The sequence below is a fragment of the Pseudonaja textilis genome, chromosome 14 (genome assembly GCF_049901715.1).
Source record: "Pseudonaja textilis isolate UNSWEBS1 chromosome 14, rPseTex1.2, whole genome shotgun sequence".
NCBI classification, from domain to species: domain Eukaryota; kingdom Metazoa; phylum Chordata; class Lepidosauria; order Squamata; family Elapidae; genus Pseudonaja; species Pseudonaja textilis.
The window spans coordinates 12,675,825-12,698,207 of NC_142003.1; the positions used below are offsets into that span (position 1 = coordinate 12,675,825).

The window sequence follows — 22,383 nt, forward strand, 5'->3', positions numbered from 1 at the left end:
ATCGTCTGATCCTTCACAAAATAGGTCAAAATATTCCTGTCAGGCTCTGGGTTCCAATTGTGAGGACAGGTAAGTTTGGCGCTCCCATCACTGGGAGGGGGGGGCATCCCTTCAAACATGCCCCCCCCTGCCATTTTCGTCCTTTAAATTCCTGGGAGTCTACCTCAGTGAAGGTCTTACCTGGAAAGACAACGCAACCCAGGTGGCCAGAAAGGCCCAACAGGGACTCCATTTTCTCAGGGTCTTGAGAAAGAATAAAGTGGAACGATGACTGATCCACCATAGAAAGCGTCCTCCCACATTGCATGACGGTGTGGTATGCTGGCTTGACAGCCATGGATAGACAGACATTACAGAGGGTGGTGAGCACAGCACAAAACATCGTGGGCTGTCCCTTGATACCACTAGATGACCTTGCTAGGGCTCACTGCCTTAGGAGAGCGAGGAAAATCCTCAGGGACTCACACCCTGGTCAGCACTTCCTCACTCTCCTACAGTTGGGAAGGAGATAAGAGAAGCACAGCCAGCCGCACCAACAGGCTCAGTTTCTACCTACAGAAAATAACTCCATGTCAACATAGTACGATAGACTTGCGGGGCTGGCGCATTGTGCAACAAGGTCACTTAGTGTAATGAGATTGGGACTGGATTAGGGACTTCTCTCCTCACGGTCAGTTGCGCTGGGGTGTGCACACGAAGGGAGGCTCAGCCAATCTCATTGTACAACAATAAAGGTAGCAAGAATGAATGAATGGATGGGAAGGTGAGTTTCCTCAACCGATCAGGGGCTCAACCGGGAAGTGACCTTAAATGCTTGTCAGGGCTGGCAATGGTCCAGGGAACTGCAGGCCACAGCACTGCGTGGGGCAGGGACTGGTGCAGCCAGCTCCTCCCTGTCCAAGCAGTGGACACGCACGATGCCTTGAGGTGGGGAGTGCATAACCAAGGGCCCCCTCTGCCTGAGCCCTCCACCCATCCTGCGTTTGACAGTCCTCGTCAAGCCCCTTTCCATCATTTGGGGGTCTCTCTCCTGTGGGTGCACCAAACCTCCAATGACCCAGGATCTCCCTGGGGAAGCTCGGTTGCAGGCTGCTCTTCACCGCTTGTAGGGGCTTCGGGCGCAAACCCTCCAGGCCAGGGAGCCCACATTGCTGGATCTCAGAACCGTGACACCCCCCCCCCGAAGACCTGGCCTGGGTGGGTGGGGGGGTGACCAGAGCCGCTCCCCCTCGTCTCCTCAACTCACACTGCCTGGGCAATGTCAGTGCAGGGATCTGGTGGGCTGGGATGGAGGCAGAGCTCCTTCAGCCAGGGACACTCGTGGTTCTCCGGCTTCAGGACTCTTGAGCCCAAACTAACTTGATTGCAGGGTTGCCCGGCCCGACCCTCCCCCTTCTTCACAGGGCTGGCCGGCTGTGGGGGGGGCCCAGCTGGAGGAGGGCCACCAAAGGCCGAGCAAGCCAAGGCCCGGTTCAATGAGCCGCACAGCCTCTAAGCCAGGCCCGCAGCCGCCTGGCCAAGGAGCCTGCACTCCCCTCCAGAGACAGCGGCTTAAATCCGAATCAAAAGGCAATGGCCAGAGGCTTTATTCAAAGTGAGTATAAAACAGTTTAGTCTGAGTGGGGGGCAGAAGAGGGAAAGGGGGGAAAATCATCAGAATCTGGAGGAAAGGCATCCTGTTAAGTTCTCGTCCTTTTGTGGCGAAGGGGCCCCTAAGGCAGCCGGGGGCCTCGTGCGGCCTGGCCAAGGAGGGGCCTCCAGGAGGGGCCGCGCAGTTCTGAGCCAAGCGGAGCCTCCCCCGGCTCTAGCTTGGCGCCTTGGCGGTGGCGGCAGCCCCCGATTTAGAGCACAGCAGCTTCTCCACCATGGTGTGGGCGTAACGGAGGCGGCTGGCCAGCGCCTTGCAGCAGCCAAACTCCTCGATCAGGGCCAGCTTGTAGGTGTGGAACTCGCGCCGTTCGTTGATGTAGGTGACGGCGGCCATCAAGGGGCAGAGGATGACCTTGGTGTGGTCCTGTGGCCGAGAAGGGAGAGCAGGCCGGGCTCGCTTAGCACCAGGAGGGCAGCAGTGCCTGGTGGCAAAGCCTGTGCCCCACCCCCACCCACCCCCGTTCTAAGAAGGGCCCCCCGGCTAGGAGGCCCCCAGGAACTGGGGGTGGCAAGAACTCCAGTGCCAATTCAGAAAGGCTGCCGTTGGTCTGCCTCCTTTCCTCCCAGGGAAGCCAGGTGGATGTTGGGGATGGAGGGGGGGGAACACGGGGGGGTCAGTGCTGCTGTGTCCCCAGAGAGAGCGCTAGCACCTGGGGGGGGGGGAGGGAGAAGGGCTCCAGGCTCCCCCCTCCGCCACTGAAGCCCTGCAGTCTGAGCAGGGCCCCTGCAAGGCCAGCGTTTTGCTACCTGCCCCCCCTGCCCACCGAGGGGTCTGCCTCACCTGGAAGAAGTTCACCTGCACGGTGCCATTGCTCAGGTGCAGGACGATGGCACTGCGGGTGCGAAACCAGTTCAAGAGGTAGGGCAGCCGTGCCAACTCGTCCCCTTCCCGGGGAGTCACGTTGGCTCCGGCTTTCAGCAAGTGCTCGCTCATGTAGTTCTGGAAATACTCCAGCAGTTTAATCTGGGGAAAGCGGAGCAGGGCAGGTGAGCCGGGCAGGGCAGGGCAGGGGCTGAGCCACCGCACAAGAAGCCCCCCCCCCCCCCCCAAAGGCCGCCTTCCAGGAAAAAGCCAGGAGCCCCCTCCCCTGCCGATCCCTGCCCCTGCCGATCCCTTGGACGGGAGCATCTGTCCACCAAGCCTTTTGACGACACCCTGCCCCCTCCCCCCCGGCTGCCCCCTCTGGACCTCGGCTTTTCCTCCAGTCCAGATGGAAGTAAGGATGCCCCTTCAAGCACAGACTCGAGATTGCAACGGAGGGGACCCTCCCCTCCCCTCCGGCCCATCAGAGACAGAAGGGGAAACTGAGGCAAGGGTGGAGCAGCCCCCCCTTCCCTCTCTCCCACCTTCTTGCTGAAAGTATCTGGGTACGAGAGGACGTCAAAATACAGCTCAGAGCCGCTCTGGTCAATGTATTGCAGTTTGTCTCCGTCGCTGTACATGATGAGGCGAGTCGAGTCGTTGAAAAGGACCCCAACGCTGTTGTCGCACAGTTGGTAGCCTGCGGGAGAGAAGGCGGGCGCATCCTCAGCTGCCTTGGATCAGGCCGCAATCCCGCAGGACTGCCTGGACGCAGCCACCGACGATACGGCTGCTGGCCCCGTGGCCGTCTGAGCCCCCTTCGTTGCTCAGGGGCTGGGAAGCGTGGGAGGGAGGGCTCTGGGGGGGACGCCTGAAGGAGCCGGTGGGGCACAGATCCTCAGCAAGAACTAAGCGTGATTTCATAGGACGTCACCATTTAAATCTCTTTTAACTCAATCCAGAAAAAGAGGGAAGCAAAAAGGGAGAGAGGCTGCTGTAGTTCTGGCAAACCTGTCATCAGCCTCAATAGTGCAAAATGAGCCCCTCTTTTTCCTGGGTTGGGGGGGCAGGGGGTGTCAGTTTGAACCCTGACAAATTGAAGACTGACAAATTGTCAAGAGAAATTCTCTCTCTATTCACATCTGACCAAATCACAATACTCTGAATTTCAGTTCACCCAGCTTCAATTCCACATCTGCGGCCCCTCGTGTGTTTTAGGGCCTTTGGGGTGCAAAGTGGCCCTCCCACCAAGAGGGTCTCTGCTCTGTCCCACGAAATGCAGAAAAACCAACCGTCCTTGCAGGGGGAAATGTAGCTGGGGGTGTTGGGGGCTGTTTCTGTGGAGTGTTTCCCTCCAAAGTGCCCTTGTTTAACCCATCCCCCCCCCTCCGAGACCACCTATCCTGAGACCACCTACTTACCTAGGCCATACTTGTCAGAGTAGTCCACCCACTTGCTGATCCAGAAGATGGGGATGCAGGCCGGGTCTTCAGCCTCCTCTGGGGAGAACGAGAGAGAGATGCCAGTGAAGGCAGCCACCCGGGGTTGGCCGGCTCAAAAGCGCAGCCTCCAGCCAGCCGCCTCTCACCTTGCCTGATGGGAGTTTTTTCCGAGGGCCGGCAAGCGCTGACTCGCATCAGCTGCTGCAGCAGGTCGGCCAGGTAGCACGGCTGGAGGTGTCCGGGCTCTAGCAGGGTGCCAGCCTTGTCCTCTTTCTCGGGCACTTTCTCCAGGGCGGGGCTCTCTGGTCCTGCGCCAGGGAAGAAGAGTCGGCCGGACTCAGAAGCTGCCTGGCCCAGGGGGGGGGGGACAGCCCCCAAACCTCGCTCCCCCTCCCCCCAGCTCACCCTTGTTCACCACCGCAAGAGGCCTCCTGCTGCCGGGGTCCAGGCTGCTGGGCGCCAGAGAGAAGCGCGGAGGAACCGTAAGGCAGGTGGTGGGTAGCCGCGAAGGGATGTAGCCCGTCGTGAAGAACTCCTCATTGAGCAGCTCGTCGATGGTGGGCCGGGCGGTCGGGTCGTGCTGCAGCATCTTCTGGATGAGACTCGCAGCCACGGGGTTGATGTGCTGGAGGGGCAGAAGGTCCACAGGCCAGTCCTACACAATCCCCCACCACCACCATCCCGCTACCAATGTCCGTCCCCTTCACGAGGCTATGAAGCTAGTAGTGCCAAAAGCATTAAGGCCCAGGGACTTCTGTGCTTTCCTGGTGTGGAGAGAAGAACTTGGTCCTCAGCACCAATAAGACCAAGGAGAGCTGATAGTGGACTCTAGAAGGAACCGATCAGACCTCCAGCCCTTGCTTATCCATGGAGACCGAGTGGAGCAAGTGGTCAGTTTTAAGTTTCTGGGTGTTACCCTAAAAGGGGACCTGACCTGGGGGGCCCACATTGCAGCCCTGGTCAAAAGGGCCCAGCAGAGATTATACTACCTGAGGCCTCTCAGGAAACAACAACCGGATGGAAAACTGCTGGTGACCTTCTACCACTGCACCACAGAGAGTATCTTAACTTCCTGCACACCTGTGTCTGGTTTGTCAGTTGCACAGGGGCAGATAGGGCAGCACTCCAGAAGGTTAACGTCATAGCCCAGAAAATCCTGGGTTGCCCTCTCCCCTCTTTGGAAGAGCTTTATAGCTCCCGCTACCTTAAGATCCATCTCATCCTGGGCACCCCCCCACTTTTTTGAACTATTACCATCTGGCAAGTGGTACAGGACAATAATAAAAACAAGGACAAGAAGGCTGAAAAACAGCTTCTATCCCAGGGCAGGAGCTCTGTTGAATTCAACTGTATAATAGTGCAACATTCATGCAACATCAGGTGTTTTCAATTCAATGTGTGGAATGTGAAAGATGTGTGTTTGTATTTATTTTCATGGTCATAAATTGTACACTGAAGATGGTATTGAATTTCATTGTACGAGATGCAATGACAATAAACTGAACTAAACTTGCTAGCCTGGATTCCAAGCAAAGCAAAATGAGTTGCAGGCGAGCCAGAATTCAATTCAACCACCCCTGAAAGCTCAACAAGCAAAATGAGGAGCTAGATTGTTTTGGGTGGGTGGGTGTGGGTGTGGGGGGTGGGGGCAGGCAGAGGCTGACTCTGCAAACCGCTTAGAAAGTGACTGTAAAGTGACTCAGGGCAACATAAGATTTCAGGCATTGAAATGAAAAGGACCGAAAGGGAGCAACTACCAAGTGTTGCCAAACTACAATCTGTTAGGAGTGCAGCTCACACAGCCACAGGAGGAAGATTTGGGGGCAGGGGGAGAGCCACGATTCATTGAGGGTCCCAGGCGCCCCGCCTGAGGCCGAGGGAAGAGCAGGCAAGGACACGCGTGTTCTGCATTCACTCCAAGCAGACCCGGAGGATGGGGTCAGAAGTGCAAAGCCGGCCCAGCCCCAAGTCCCGACGGGCAGCCGGGGGCTTCAAAGAGGACCCACCGTAGGAATCGTGTATGCATTGTTCTTAATCCGAATGTACGTTTCTTTCAAGCAGGAGGTTTCAAAGGGTGGCTTCCCAACCAGGAGTGTGTACCTGCAAGGAGAAACAGCTTCAGGACCACTTCCCCGCCCCCAAAGCCCCCTCTAAAGCCAAGATGCCCAGTGCCCATCTTCCAGTGCAGGGAGGTGGCGATTTTCAGAAGGCAGAGCCAGTTCCGCTCCCCCTTCCCGGATCAGGAGAGCCAGCCACACCCGAGACCCCCCCCCCCAGGCACAATGCAGGAAGGGTTCCACCTGTTGAGCCACCCAGCTGATGGGCTCCCAAGTCCCTGGTGTCTGAACGTGGCTTTTGTCACCGAGAAGTCACGCCCGATAATCACATGGAGGGACTTCAAGCAGCCACAGGTTATGGAAGCTGGGGTTGTTGAATTGTCTCTGCTCTTTGGGGAGCCCCGCCTTCTTACAGAGAAAGCCCTGCAGGTGTCTATGGAGACCCTCAACCGGTCATGGTTGCCCCAAAGGGGCTTTTTTTCAAAGGCAACTGGACTCCCTTGCTTTGCTAGAACAGGGGACGCCAGCCTTTTGGACCTCAGGGACCACCAAACTCATCATTTTAAATCCCACGGACCAGAGGCCCTGGGAAAATCCCCCAAAGAGTCTGCAAGAACATTCCCCACCCCATTTTCCTACCGCTTGATCGTTCTTTATTTGGGATCACAGGATCCCATCTCCAGCTCCGTTCTCAGGGGGACAGAGAGAGAGAGAGAGACTTTTGGCTTAATGCAAGGAAAACAGCAGAAGTCTTTCTTTCTCTCCCACAAACTCTGCCAGAAATAAGTCTTTGCTGGCACAGCCTCTTGGAGCAGGAGGCCTTGCAGGATCCCAAAGACTCATTTCTGGGGGAGTTTGCGGGAAAGAAAGACTTTTGCTGCTTTCCTTGCATGCAGCCAAAAGCAGAAGAAAGAAGCAGAAAGAAGCAGCCCGGGGGCCAGGCCAGGCGCGTGGGGCAAGTTTCCCCCCTCCGCCCTTTGCCCCCTCCCCTCACTACCTCATGTTGTTTGCAATGCAAGCAACGCAAGCCTTTTGTTCCCGCAGGTCATGTGGGCACAGCCTGGATTAATTGCTTTGGGGGTGACATTTCTCTGCGGACCACCAAAATTTTCTCCTGATCCACCGGTTGGCGACCACTGTGTTAGAAGACTTCTTGCTTCTCATCCAAGAAGCTTCTTCAGTTCTGATCAAATGGTGGAGAATGGAAGGATTTCTATTCCTTGCAGTCATCTGGTTATTAGGATTCTTTCTGGGAGTCACTGAGGCCACCAGAAAGAATGTGAATGGTCAGATGACTGCAAGGAACATAAATCCTTCCATTCTCCACCATTCAGTCAGAACCAAAGAAGCTTCTTGGATGAGAAGCAAGAGATCTTCTAGCCAAACAAGGAAGTCCAGTTGCCTTTGAAGGAAAGCACCTCTGGGACAAGGTCTGCAGAGCCCCCCTGAACCCCTATTTGTCCATTCTCCAATCTGCAAAACTGGGGGGGGGGGCGTGCACAAGGCTCCCCTCCCCAAGGTCCCTTGTGCTGTGTGCTGTGTGTGTGTGTAATTTTCCTCTTGTGATTTCCACTTCTCTTCAGGCACCCCCAACTTACATGATGCAGCCGATGGACCAGATGTCCACTTCAAAGCTGTGCCCTTTCTTGCACAGCACTTCGGGAGCAATGTAGTTTGGCGTCCCGCACAGGGTCTTCTTCCGCTCCCCGTCGTACTCCACCCGGGTGGCCAGGCCGAAGTCACCTGGAGAGACACAAGGGGCAGGCTCCTGAGTCCAGCTTGGCCGGGGGGACCCAAACCCAGCAGGTGGAGCCGCCCAGGTGCCTCTCCCAGGTGCCTGAGCTATAGACCCGGAGAGGGTCTCCAAGCCACAGGCCAGCCTGGCTCTCGCAGCTCCGGAAAGTCCCTTCCCCCCCCGGCCCAGCAGCCTCCGAGGCCCTGGACGCAAACAGCTACGAGTTTGGAAAAGCACTTGAATCCCAACATCTGTTTTCTCTCTTTTGGGGGAAAAAAAGATCAAAGGGCAGCCATGATGTGCTCAATGTTTCAGGAAGTGAGAGGCTTAAGCACCAGCCGTCCCCGAGTTCCAGGAATCACCCGCAGGGCCAGGGAGGGACAAGTTCTGAAGACGGGCCTTTGCTCCTGCTTTGCTGATTGCAACGCTGGGCTTTTCCCCGCAAGGAGACCCGGAACTGGCACCGGGGACGAGCCAGGAGCTCTTGGCCTCTTAGCTCCTTTAGCGCTTCGCCCAGCAGAAGAGAAGCTGCTGGGCAACAGGCGACACGGCGGGAATCAGGCCCGGGAAACGTGAGCCTGCGCCTCCCACCAGGCCTGCATTCTAGCCCGGCTCCATCCCCGCTTCTCGGTCCTGGGGTGGGCCTGGCCTCCAAACGCCAGGCTGGCCTTTTATGAAGGTCTCTGAGTGCAGAGTGCCCCCACCCTGATGTGCATGCCCGAGACACAGCCCGGGACAGAGAGGGGGAAGCACCGGCTGGGACCCAGCTGGATAATTGCACTAGCATTTCCTGGAAGAGTCAGGGGGTGGTCAGGTCATCCCCACCCCTCCCACAGATGGTGGGTTAGAATCCCACTCCCAGGGCTGGGCCTTCAGGGTTAGAGTGGCAGCTTCCCTGTCCACCCCGCTCGATGCCGCCTCTTGGGTTGGCAGTGCCCAGGCTCATGGTGGCAAGACCATGAACGGCCCATTCGCCCTGGGCCAATGCAGCTGCAATTCACAGCCACCGTGGCCTCAACTCCCGGGTGCAGAGTGTGTGCGCGCCCCCTAGGCCAGCCCCGTTGTGGGGCAGTGGCAACAGGATCTGGAGTTGGAGACCTCCACTCTCTGCCCCTTGCCCTGGGCAGATTGCTCCCTGGGGACCCACAATTCACCGTGACATTCCCCCCTCCCACCCCCAAAAGGAAGGACTCAGGAGCCGAACAGATCTGAGGGGTGCCAGAGGAGTTGGGCACGGCTGAGACTTTGGGGACAGCAGCTTTTGACTGGACCCCACTGACCTGGGAGGCTGCTGGGGGGAAACCAGGAAAGCCTTTGGGTCTCCTCCCTCCCTCTCCCGGGGGTCCCGGAAGCAGGCGATTATCTGGAGCCCCGCCCCCAGTCAGGTCCCAGAGTGGGATAAGTGCAGAGACTTTAGTTGTAGGGTCCAAGTTGGGAGAATCCTTCTTACTACTCGTGGATCTCTTGGCATCCTTTCAGGCCATCGACCAGGGTGTCCTTCTAGACCAGGTCAGGAGATCCAGCGGGGTTTGACGGGGCTCCCCCGCCTTTCTCTGAGACTGGCTCAGGGTGGTGATGGTGGAGGAGGCAGCTGCCCAGCCTGTGCCCCCTGATCCTATTCCACCTCTATGCGATGTCCGCTACATCTCTGCCCCAGCTAGCCCGGCAGAGCTTCTCTCCGGACTCGGGGGCTATGGGTTTAGGGCCCCACAGATCCTGGAAATGGAGAGTCTGTGGGGCCCCAAATCTGGGCAGGATTGCTCTTGAAGAAGCTGGTACAGAATGGGTGGTAGTTATGGGAGCTGTACTGGCACCCAAAGAGCTTCTGGGCACCGTTCAAAGTGCTGCTGTCACCCATAAAGATCTTCCCGGCATGGAATTGAGTTACCTATTGCACCGACAGCTTCTGGGAGAATCACATTCCAGGCCCTTCACTGGATCCAGGCCCCTAAGGGCCTCAGGAGGTAGGTGGACCTTCTCTGGGGCAGCCCCTGTCCTTTGGGACAATCTCCCACTGGTTGGCTTTAAGAAGGTGATGAAAATTGGGCGGTTCCCACCCACTTTATGGGAAGGTTGAGCATGGCTCTATTCCCCATTTTAATGTTTAAATCAGTGACTTTGTATGAATTATGTCCCCCAACACACCCCTTTTTCCTTTTTGCATCTCAGTTTGAGTTGGGCAGCACTAAGACTTACACACCGCTTCACAGCCCTCTCTAAGCGGTGTACAGAGTCAGTCTCTCGCCCCCCAACAATCTGGGCCCTCATTTTATCCACCTGGGAAGGATGGAAGGCTAAGTCAACTGTGAGCCTGGTGAGGTTCGAACTGCCAAATTGCAATCAGTCAGCAGAAGGAGCCTGCAGTACTGCATTCCAACCACTGCGCCACCACAGTGCAGTCTTGCCTACAACTGGGCAACAGCCCCACCTTCCCTGCTGGCTGCTTCAGCATCCTGGAGAGGATGCGGCCACCGAGCCCCCAGGCCTGAATGGCAGCAGGGGCCGAGACCCCTCCCGGACCGGGGAGGTCCCCCACCCCGACTCAGCCCTGCCCAGAGAATGAGACCGCAGCCCACTCACCGATCTTCACCTCCATGTCATCGTTCAGAAAGAGGTTGCCCAGTTTGAGATCGCGATGGATGACGCGGTTGCTGTGCAGGTACTGGCAGCCCAGGATGATCTGGCGCAGGTAGTAACGGGCCTCGGGCTCCGTCAGGGCTTTCCGACGCTTGTGCAACTCCAAAAGGGACTGTGGGGGAGAGAAGAGCATTGTGAGGAGCTGAGGTCAGAAGAGGCAAGTGCCTCCCCTCCCCACTATAGGGAACATGGGTGAAAGAGGAGGGTCTCGTAAAAGCATTCAGAAACTTTGGGGAAACTCAAAGCAGGCGTGGTGCTTGTAAGCCTCCCTAACCCAGCCCCTCAACCGGGGGTCCCCAAACTTGGCAACTTTTAAGACTTGTGGACTTCAACTCCCAGAATTCATCCTCCAGTCATGTTAGCTCAGGAATTCTGGGAGTTGAAGCCCCCAAGTCTTAAAAGTTGCGAAGGTTGGAGACCCCGCCCTGCCCTAAACCCTCTCAGGCCACTGCCTCTCCTCAAAGGCGCACAGAAAGCACACGACTCCCACGCCAATGATTGTGAAAGCGATACCGGCAGGGACTCCCGTGAGCTCCACTCTGAGATCCGTGTTTCAGGAAAGCCAGGCCATCCCAAGGCCCCAAAGAAACTGCCCTGCAAACATTGCAAAGCCCCCCCTCAATACAGAAACTCAGTCCGGAGATTGAGCCTCACCTGCCTCCAAAACCCGGGGGGGGGGGGACTCCCCTGCCCCCAGGAGAAACAGCCCCACCCCACTTCTACCTGCACTGGACAAGCCAAAGTATGCCCCCACCCCCGGCCAGTGATGACACCCTCTTCAAAAGCACAAATCCCCCCGCCCCCCGCCCCAATCCTGAAGTACCCTGGGCTCAAAAATCCAAAGATCAAACTTGGCAGGTTTCTCCCTAGCTCAAACAGTCCTCAGGCCGAATTCCGAAGGGTGTCCTTGAAAGTGACCCCCCAGCCAAATTCACCTCCAGAATGAGTGATCAGCCCCCCTGCAGAGGCCCCGGGAGTCATCCCTAAGTTTGCAAGCAACCCCCTCCCACACCTGCTCCAGTGAAATGCCTTCAATCCGAAATGGCCTCCTGCTACCTTACCAACCCCTGCTATCCCCACTTCAACCCAAGGCTAACTGAACTAGGGGCCTCAGGTCACCCCCAGGCCGCCCTGACCCCAACCGAGTCTCCCCCTGGCCCCTTCACCCCCTCCAAGCCAAAAAAGCTCCTGCTACCACTCAGTAGACCCAGGTATCCAATTCTACACCAGGAGCAGCACAGGGTCTCCTCCAGCAGAAAAGACACCACCAGCAACTGCTGGCGTGCAGGAAAGAGGAAGCCGTGGGAAACAGCCGGACACTGGCTCCTTCAGGCCAACTGAATGATGACTCGGCTCTTTCGGGCGCCTCCTGCAAAGCTGCCAAAGAACTAGCTCCAGCCACAGTTGGACCGTCGCACACACACACACACACACACACACACACACACACACACGGAAGCCTTCTTTCAGAATCTCTGCAGGGGCCCCTCTCCTGGAAGGAGGCGCCCTGGCCGAATGATAGAAAACCTGCCCAGGTGGGCACCCGCTGCAGAGCCCAGAAACCTCATCCCTCCAGGAGCCATTGAGAACAATCTGGGCTTCTGGGGAGGGGGACCTCCCCCTTGCTCTGCATCCCACCCCTCAGGAGGAGGATTCATCCTGATCAGTCTCCTTCACCCCATCCCCAGACTCTGAGCAAGACACCCGAGAGGGAGACTGGCTGGAAGAAGACACTTGCAGAGGAGCAATTAGATATTTGGGAGGGGCGATCCTTCCGCCACTGGTCAGTGCGCCAACATTTCCTTGGAAACCCTTCTCCCACCAAACCACCTCTCTTTATACCTCTTCCTAGGCCAGGGGGGTCTCCGACCTGGGCCACTTTAAGCCTGGCGGACTTCAACTCCCAGAATTCCCCAGCCAGCTTTGCTCTGGGAGTTGAAGTCCACCAGGCTTAACACAGCCAAGGCTGGAGCCCCCCCTGGCCTAGACTTCAGTGCAGGAGATTCCTCGCTGCCTGGTGTCTGCTTCATCCGAAAGGCCTGCTCCATGAAGGGTCCCCACTCAAAGTAGGATGCGACCCCCCCGCCCCAGGCTGTTGGAATGAGAAAAGGGGCCAAGCAAGGGGCTGCGTCCGCTTCAACTGCCACAAACCAGATCCCGGGTCTTGCTCTAGAGCGTCTCAGATCTGGTTTGCCAGGTGCCCCTACAACCCCCCTCCGGACTGCAACTACCCCTCGGTTTTAGGTTCTCCCGGTAGTTTCTATATCTCTAGGCTTTTTTTTGCGTGCAAGTTTAAAGTCCCTTGTGTCTTTTATGCCCTCCTTTTGCTGGTCTTTGGCCCCAAGGAAGGGGTTTTCTTTGATTTGTAAAGCTCACCTGGGGGAGACACACACCTGCATAAGGCATCACTCCCGCTCGAGTTGCTTTCAGGCAAACGGGGGGCGGGGGGGGAGGGCAGGGAGGAGCCCAAAGAGGCTTCAAGATGGAGGTCAGGAAGAGAAGCGGTTGGGGGAGCCCCGGGTCGCCTCCCTTCTCCCCCCCCCCAGGTCAGCCCCGCAGCCCGTTTGCCGATGCTCAGCGTTTAGGCCCCCAGGAGCCCCGCTTGGCCCTCGGAGAGCGCCGGGCAGGATCCAAGCCGAGACGGGAGCGGCCGATCCCCGACAGGGACGGCCGAAACGCTCGCTTTCAAATGGGGGGCGCCGGAGCCCCCGCCCCGCCTCCGCCTGTCCCGGGAGTCTAACGGCAGCCGGGGAGGGATGGGGGGGCTGCCGCGGCTTCCCGCCGGCCACCGGCGGGCCGGGCGAGGGCAGCCCCTCCCCTCCCCTCCCGGCCAAGCGCAGGAGCAGAACCGGCGGCGGGCACACTCCCCCCCCCACCCGGGGCCCCTCCCGCCCCGCTTCCCTGCCCGCCTACCCACCCGCCGGCGGCAGAGCTCGAGCACCACGAAGACGAAGTGGCTGTCCTCGAAGAAGCCCTGGAAGGCCACCACGTGGCGGTGCTGGAGGCTGCGGTGGATGGCGATCTCCATGGTCATCTTCTCCTTCTGCGGCGCCTTCAGCAGCAGCGCCTTGGGCACCACCTTGCAGGCGAAGGCCTCGCGGCTCTCCGACTCCGTGATCTCGTAGCACTTGGCGAAGCCGCCCTTGCCCAGGAAGCGGCCCAGGCTGTAGCAGCGCCGGCTCCGAGGGTCCACCAGCACCTCCGGCACCGCCCGGCTCTCCGACGCCGACGAGGAGGAGGAGGGCGCGGGCGCCGCCGGTTGGGGCGGCTGCTTCGGCTGTGCCGGAGCCGCCGCCGTCGCCCCCCGCCCGGGAGCCGCCACCCCCGCCGGCCGGGAGCTCCTGCCGGGCACCGCCGCGCTCATCCCCGCCGCCGCCGCCGCCCTCGCCCGCCCGCCCGCCCGTTTGCTCGCTCGCCTGCCGCCGCCGCCGCCGGAGCCTTCGAAGCCGGAGCCGGAGCGTTACGGGCGGCCGAGCGCGCTGCCCATTGGCCGGCAGGATTTAAACTCCAACCCGCCTCCCGCGCCGCTAAGCAGCACGGGAGGGAGGAGGGAGGGGCGGGCCGGGAACCGCCTCCCGGGCGCGGGCTCGAGGGCGCGCGGAAGCCCGCCGCCGCCGCTCCTGCTTCCCTCCGGCCGCGCGCCTCCCTCGCCCCCGCCCGGGCTTGGATGCTGCGGGAGGGGTGGGTGGGCTTGACCCTCCACGGACACCCCCCCCGGGCCTGCCCTGCCCCGCCCCAAGCGCCGCACCCTCGGGGGCCGTCCAGCGCTCCGGTGGGCGAGGCCGGGAAGACGGAGCCCGGCCGGCGGGGGCGGAGGGCCTGGGCTGGCAGCCCGGGGTGGAGGTCGCCGAACGAGCAGGCCGAGAGCGCCCCCCCCCGCCCGCCCGCTTTTCCGCTGATCTATGGGGGGGACGGGGCGGGGGGGGCTGTAGAATTCAGGCTGGCTTCCCCGGGTGAGATTCCCACCCCGCAGGCTGCCAGCCGGTGGACGGGGCTGCCACCAAGTGGGCTCTGGGAACCGGCTGTCGGAGAAGTTCTGGTGGGTCCTGGGCTGAATTGGGGATCGCACCGGGAGATGTCAGAACCGAATTATTCAATACAACACAGGAACAATTCAAAGGTTTATTAAAGAAAATAAGCGTTTGCAAACGGGCCTTCAAGTCCCTTGGATTGGGTACAAGAAGAGCAAGCCTCCATATTCAAGCATTACTTTTTAGACCCCTGCCCAGAACACGCCACGCCCAAGAAGCCCTCCGCACCCCCCCCCCCACCCCCCCTCTTCTCTAGATGCTAAAGGACAAGCTGGAGGGTCAGCATGACATTGTTCCAGTCTCTTAGCTTGGTTGGGCTGCTGGGAGGATTATTCCCTTGTTGCCTAGCAGATCTTCCCATCTCCAAGAAGATTATAACAATGTATCCTTGTACTTGTGACTGAACACGTTTTAGGTTTTAGGGTGTGTGCGGGGGCTGTCTATGCAGAAAAAGAGAAAAAAGTTAACAAGAAGCATCAGAAAGAGCAAAAGAGACCCTTCTAGTCTAATTATATGAATTCTATTATAAAAGAGTAACTTACAATTTTTGTCTCAGCACTAAATGCAGCCAGGATCCTCTGCACACCAGAACAACTAGGCACAAGGGGAGTTTTTCCCTGAAAGCCATCACTCTGCTAAACAAATAATTCCCTCTACACTGTCCAGCTATTTACAAAGTCTGCACTACTATTACTGTTAATCTTCCCATCGCTCCTTATCACCCGTCCCCTCCCACTTGTGACTGCATGACTGTAACTTTGTCGCTTGTATCCGTACGATTTATATGGACTGTTTCCTAGTATGATTTGATTGCTTCTTGTACCCTATGACTACCATTAAGTGTTATACCTGATGATTCTTGGCTCTTGACGAATGTATCTTTTCTTTTATGGACACCGAGAGCATTTACACCAAGACAAATTCCTTGGGTGTCCAATCACCCTTGGCCAATAAAAAAAGAATTCCACAGCTGAACTCCTAATCTAACCCTCCATCCACAGGTGCTTCTCAGCTCTGTCCAAAGTGTTGCCCTGCCTGCCTCCCCCCCGCCGCCAGCCAGACCACCCAAGTCTTTTGACTTCCCAGCTGTGCCAACCCTCAAGGTTTCCCCTCTGCATGTTAAGCCACACTGACCCCACCCCCTTGTATGAGGTCAGCCAAGACTTATGAGCTGCTAGGAATCGAGAAGGGGGGGGGGGAGTGTTAAGTGGCAGCACCAGCTAAGCAGGCAATGCAGGTGTAACATTAGCGAACACCCCCCACCCCCAAATTCCTGGCTGCTCAGAAGACTTTTCCCAAGATTCAGTAGTATGTGACGCCCTTAGTACGTGTCCTCGGCATGTGCAGGTCCTTCCTGGGGAGGGATCCCACCAGCCATGGGCTGGCTGCAAGGCAATTCCAGGGCAGGGGGGTCCCAGCCTCTGCAAGAGAGGTGGTGGTCCAAATGGGCCTCGGTTGCTGTTATGGCTGCTGCCCAAATGCACCCAAACTGCCCAGGATGGTCTTTAGCAGCAGGAGGACTAACTGAGGCAGGTAACTACCTACCTGTGGCTTTTCCAAGCACATGGGCAGGGGGGCAGGGGGGGGGTCAGTATCTGGGTCTCATCTGCAGCAACCTCAGCCTGTGAAATGTGAGGGGCGACCCAATAAATACAAATTAACCCACAAAGTTGTGCATTCTCCCACTTGGAGAACTCAAAATATCCGTAGCAAATTGTCACCGGGACGATGCTGGGAAATGCTGTTCTGGAAAGTACAGATAGTCCTCAACTTACAACAGTTCATTTAGTGACCAAAGTTACAATGGCACTGAAGAAAGTGACAGGACTATTTTTCACACTCTGACTGTTGTAGCCTCCCCATGGTCACACGGTCAACATTTGAATGCTTGCCAAGTGATTGCTTGTATTTATGATGGTTGAAGCGTCCCAGGGTCCGCTTTTGCAACCTTCTGACAAGCGAAGTCGACGGGGGAAGCCGGATTCACTTAACAACCGGGGTGACTAAAGAAGTTGCCTGCATATACTGGTGATTGGAACCTGCTTATGGACCTTTTGTGTAAAAAAAAAAAAAGGGATTATAGTGTAGGGAAATACCAATAAGGGTATAATAAATAAAAGTAGAATATATGATAGCATTGATGAGGGGCTTGTTACTCAAGCATTTACTTGACCTTTGTTGATGGGCGATGTTCTCTCCCGCCATCTCTTCTATCCTTCGTTATCCTTCCTGTATTCAGGCATATCGGACAAATGGTTCCGTTATCTGAATCCATCCTAAATCCATAAATCCTTTTCCTGTCCAGGAACTGGCTGTGTATCAGGGCAATCCGTGGAGCAGCACCGGAGGCTACAGTGGCTAATTGGGGGACCAAGGAAATTCCCCAAGCTTCAGGTCACATTGAAGCAGGGGTGGGATTCCGCCGGTGTTACTACTGTTTCTGTGACTACATTTTACTGTGTGTGTGTGTGTGTAAAAAACCCTTAAGCTGTGCTGCCTGGACAGCTGAAAAGTGCTGCGTGCAGGTGCACAGTGTTTGAAAAGCCTCTTTTTCCCTGCTTTTTCAACCTCATTTGTGCTGCGCAAAGCAGCTGAGGCTGAAAAAGCAATAAATAAAGGACCGGGAAGGTGGGTGGGCCAAACAGCAGCAAAGACAGAACCGGTTTGGCGTCTGCTGCTCTTCAGAGCTACCGGTTCTATAGAATTGGGCAGAACCTGCAGCGTTCCACACCTGCATTGAAGGCATCCTTTTGCAGGAAGTTAGGAGGCCGGAGTTAGGGAATAAGACAATGATGGTTTCAGGATATAAAAGCAAGCCAGACTTCCCCTCAGTGTGAGGATTCCTAACACGCATTGATTGCATCTGCAGGTCCTGGACGTAGTACACCCAGTTCCTTTTTTTCTGGCCATAAATAAAGTCCATTTCTTTTTGCAAGACTCTTCTTGAGTCTCACTGTTTTTGGCATTTTCAAGTGACTCGGAGAAACTGCTGGGCGTGTCTCTGAGACCGGCTTCGTGGGTGTTGCTGCCGGCCTTCCTTTTCCTGGGAGCCCCAGCCGCACCGGGTGGGTTGTCTTCTGCCCAGAGGTGGCATTCAGCCGGTTCTGACCAGTTCTGGAGAACCGGTAGCGGAAATGTTGAATAGTTCAGAGAACCGGCATATACTGCCTCTGACTGGAGATCTTACAATCTCCTTCCCCTGCCACGCCCACAGAACCGGTGGTCAAAAAATTTGAATCCCACCACTGCTTCCGTCCCCTCGAGCTTGCTGGTGGGGCGTGAAGGCGTCAGCGCTGCCGCTGGGCCCAGCAGCTGAGGCAGCCATCACTAGCAGTTCCCGCGCCTGGGACCCGCAGCCACATCCGCCATGACGCCTGCCTTGCCATGGCCATCGCCACCCAAATCTGTGGGGGGCAGGCGGAGGCTCCCCTGTGGCTTGATATCCTGGGTTCTGGAGCATAGCCAGTCTGATGCTGGGAAGCATTGCGGCAGCCGAAGGAGAAACTGGAGGTCATCCCCGTTGCTTTATTCCAGAGGTGGGATTCAGCCGGTTCTGACTGGTTCTACAGAACCGGTAGCAGAAATTTTGAGTAGTTTGGAGAACCGGCCAATCCCACTTCTGACTGGCCCCGCCAACCCCATCTCTTCCCTGCCTCCCATTGAATCCCAGCTGATTGGTTGGGTCTTTTTTGGTTGCCCTGCCCAGGAGAACGGAGCTGGAAAGCAGGTTAGTGGGGTGAGGAGGGAAGGGGGATTTTGCAGTATATCCTTCCCCTGCCACGCCCACCAAGCCACGCCCACAGAACCGGTAATACAAATCCCACCCCTGCTCCCATTCCAGAAGAGGAGATGTGTCAATCAAAAGAAAGACACTGCCAGAGCTCATCTGCTACCTGAAAGTTGCTGGGATACCTTTTAATATCTTCATCCCAAAGTACAAGAAGTCCTGTACTTTGGGCCCATCTTCCTCTCTTACTGGGCAAATCGTCACTTTTTAAGGAAAATTTAGCTGGGAACCTGATTCTCTCACTCCGTAGACGCGTTGCTATTCCTTCCACTAGGTGAGGAGCCTAAAGGTTTTCTCTGGAATCTTGGTCTAGGGCTCCCCCTTTACAGTCCCACTGGAATTGAGGTCAATCCGGACATGCGCAGATCCAGAGATCTAGCCCAATGGCTTCTCGAGTGCCCAAGATGGAAATTTGTAGGGCAAGGCCAAAGTGAGGACTTCATCTGCCTCTCAGTCCATTCAACTTTTCCAGAGGATCCATCGGAAGGACGGGCTTGTCATTAACCTCTTCCAGGAATGTGGGTGGCCCACAAATCACCATTTGTTTAATACTGAATGGTGATAAATTCATCTATGGAGATTCTCAGTCATCCAGGCCCTGGTTTTTCAAGAAGCAATTAGACTTTCCGGTTTTTGTTTGAAGATGTTTAGCTTCTCATCCAAGAAGCTTCTTCAACTGCCCCTGTCCCTAGTTTTGGGATGCACTGCCCTATAGCAGCGTTCTGAGGGGAGAAGTTGAAACAGTTTATGTTCAGGATGTGAGGGGTCTGTAGAGACTTTCTTAGCCCTCCTGTGAAGGCAGGCTGGTTACCATGCTGGCACAGTACTGCAGGCTAATTCTGTTGACAGCCAGCAGTTTAATTCTCACTGTCTTGAGGTTGACTCGGCCTTCTATCCTTCCAAGGCCGTAAAATGAGGACCCAGAGTGCTGGAGGCAATATGCTAACTGTAAAATTGCATAGAGAGAGCTGTAAATCGGTATATAAGGCTAAGTGCCATTGCTATTGTTCTTTTTGCAGTTTTGACTATCTGTTGGAGTCCATACTTGCCCTCTTTGCTTACTGTACCAAATCAGACAGTTATACATTATTTGGAAATTTATTTAGAATAAATTTATAAGCCAAAGTGTACACCTCCAGCCCACTTTTCTCTTCTTCACTGTTTTTTTCTTTCTTTTCAGCTCTTTCTTATACATTTTGATCCCTTTGGTTTGTTGTAAAGCATCTCTTTGCAACATTTTGTACTTTTAAATTGCTTTAGAAGGGAATTCAGTGGAGATAAAAAGCTAGCTCAAACTGGCAGATTGAAGGTCAAGCAAGATAGAATATCCAGTTTTGGTCACCACATTATAAAAAAGATCTAGAGACTCTGGAAAGAGTGCAGAGAAGAGCAACAAAGACGATTGGGGGACTGGAGGCTAAAACATATGAAGAACGGTTGCAGGAACTGGGCACGGCTGGTCAAGGGAAGAGAAGGACCAGGGGAGACGGGAGAGCAGCCTTCCAATATTGGAGGGGCTGCCCCAGACAGGAGGAAGGGGGTCAAGCTATTTTCCAAAGCCCCTGAAGGCCAGACAAGGAATAATGGATGGAAACTGAACAAGGAGAGATTCATCCTGGAAATAAGGAGAAATTTTCTGACAGTGAGAACAATCAACCAATGGAACAGAAGTTGCCTTCAGAAGTTGCAGGAGCTTCATCGCTTGATGCCAATTGTCAGAAATGGTATAGAGTCTCCTGCTTGGGCGGGGGAGTTGGACTAGATGCTCTACAAGGTCCCTTCAACTCTGTTAATTTGAAGACCTGAAGAAGACATTTAGCATACCATTTTACATCTATTGAATTAGTTTATTTTGTTTGTATATAAACATCTGCGTTAATTTGAAAGAAAGATGGAAACTGTTCCTTGAGATTGGTCATTGGAATTCTGTGGTTTGTCAGTTGAGGAGTGACAGTTGGAATGCTCAGTGACAGTTGAAAATGGAAATTTCAGAGAAGAATAGAAGAGATGCTGGTCATTCGGCATTGGAGGCTGTGAGAGACAGCTGCAATTATCTGTCCGTGATCACCAATCGAGGGTATATCACTTTTTACTTCAAATACACTGCTCAAAAAAATAAAGGGAACACTTGAACAACACAATGTAACTCCAAGTCAATCACACTTCTGTGAAATCAAACTGTCCACTTAGGTAGCAACACTGATTGACAATCAATTTCAGATGCTGTTGTGCAAATGGAATAGACAACAGGTGGAAAGCAGAGGCAGTTAGCAAGACATCCCCAATAAAGGAGCGGTTCTGCAGGTGGTGACCACAGACCACTTCTCAGTTCCTATGCTTTCTGGCTGATGGTTGGGTCACTTTTGAATGCTGGCGGTGCTTTCACTCTAGTGGTAACATGAGACGGAGTCTACAACCCACACAAGTGGCTCAGGTAGTGTCATCCAGGATGACACATCAATGCGAGCTGTGGCAAGAAGGTTTGCTGTGTCTGTCAGCGTAGTGTCCAGAGCATGGAGGCACTACCAGGAGACAGGCCAGTACATCAGGGGACGTGGAGGGGGCTGTAGGAGAGCAACAACCCAGCATCAGGACTGCTACCTCCACCTTTGTGCAAGGAGGGACAGGAGCACTGCCAGAGCCCTGCAAAATGACCTCCAGCGGGCCACAAATGTGCATGTGGCTGCTCAAACGGCCTGAAACAGACTCCATGAGGGTGGTATGAGGGCCTGACGTCCACAGGTGGGGGTTGTGCTTACAGCCCAACACCATGCAGGACCTTTGGCATTTGCCAGAGAACACCAAGATTGGCAAATTCACCACTGGCGCCCTGTGCTCTTCACAGATGAAAGCAGGTTCACACTGAGCACATGTGACAGGCATGACAGGGTCTGGAGACGCCATGGAGAACGTTCTGCTGCCTGCAACATCCTCCAGCATGACCAGTTTGGCAGTGGGTCAGTAATGGGGTGGGGTGGCATTTCTTTAGGGGGCTGCACAGCCCTCCATGTGCTCGCCAGAGGTAGCCTGACTGCCATTAGGTACTGAAATGAGATCCTCAGACCCCTTGTGAGGCCATATGCTGGTGCGGTTGGCCCTGGGTTCCTCCTAATGCAAGACAATGCTAGACCTCATGTGGCTGGAGCGTGTCAGCAGTTCCTGTAACATGAAGGCATTGATGCTATGGACTGGCCCGCCTGTTCCCCAGACCTGAATCCAATTGAGCACATCTGGGACATCATGTCTCGCTCCATCCACCAACGCCACGTTGCACCACAGACTGTCCAGGAGTTGGGGGATGCTTTAGTCCAGGTGCGGGAGGAGATCCCTCAGGAGACCATCCGCCACCTCATCAGGAGCATGCCCAGGCATTGTAGGGAGGTTATACAGGCACGTGGAGGCCACACACACTACTGAGCCTCATTTTGACTTGTTTTAAGGACATTACATCAAAGTTGGATCAGCCTGTAGTGTTTTTTTCCACTTTAATTTTGAGTGTAACTCCAAATCCAGACCTCCATGGGTTGCTAAATTTGATTTCCACTGATAATTTTTGTGTGATTTTGTTGTCAGCACATTCAACTATGTAATGAACCAAGTATTTAATAAGAATACTTCATTCATTGAGATCTAGGATGTCTTATTTTTGTGTTCCCTTTATTTTTTTGAGCAGTGTATAATTCCAGTGCTATTGCACAAACTATCTGCTACGGCAATACCAGCTCAATCAAACTATACTGCATTTAAAATTGTTGAGTTTTTCCCCCTACCTTTCCTCACTGCTTTCTCTCTCCCTTTCCCATCCCTTTCACTGCTCTTTTATTTAGTATTTTGCATTTTATAATAGTGTATAACCTAATAAAAATGTTTGGGTAGGAAATTGTTGAGGTTGAAAAACAGTGGTACAGTTTAGAAGAACTATTTGTGACAACTATGATAGATATTTATCCAAAGGAAATTGTTCCTACTGTGTCATAATCTTGCTAGTGTGGTCTCAGGGATCACACATGCACATGCAACTATCTAAATGAAAGCTAAAGTATTCTGTTTTGTTTTGTTTCAGCAAACTTACAGTCACTAACATAGTTCATAGTCTAAGATATTTTCAAATGAGGAGTAATGAAAATCTTCTGGCTACAAGGTAGGTGGCTTCCATTTATGTGAACTGTTATTGTTATTCTAAATAGGATTTGTATTTAACACTTAAAAATATATATCCTGTTCAATTTGTAGTATGTAGAA

At 54.9% G+C, this 22,383-nt stretch overlaps 1 protein-coding gene across 1 annotated transcript; it reads right to left on the reverse strand.

The window, feature by feature from the left end:
- Nucleotides 1-1,562: 1,562 nt before the first annotated feature.
- Nucleotides 1,563-13,718, reverse strand: PLK1 (polo like kinase 1). Its single transcript, XM_026704020.2, has 10 exons — nucleotides 13,241-13,718; nucleotides 10,267-10,435; nucleotides 7,550-7,694; nucleotides 5,901-5,994; nucleotides 4,300-4,519; nucleotides 4,041-4,202; nucleotides 3,874-3,951; nucleotides 2,998-3,152; nucleotides 2,432-2,614; nucleotides 1,563-2,014 (listed from the first exon to the last, which is right to left on the reverse strand). The coding sequence occupies exons 1-10, from the start codon at nucleotides 13,685-13,687 to the stop codon at nucleotides 1,805-1,807; spliced, it is 1,863 nt and encodes a 620-aa protein (XP_026559805.1). The 5' UTR covers nucleotides 13,688-13,718; the 3' UTR covers nucleotides 1,563-1,804.
- Between the last annotated feature and the right edge of the window lie 8,665 nt (nucleotides 13,719-22,383).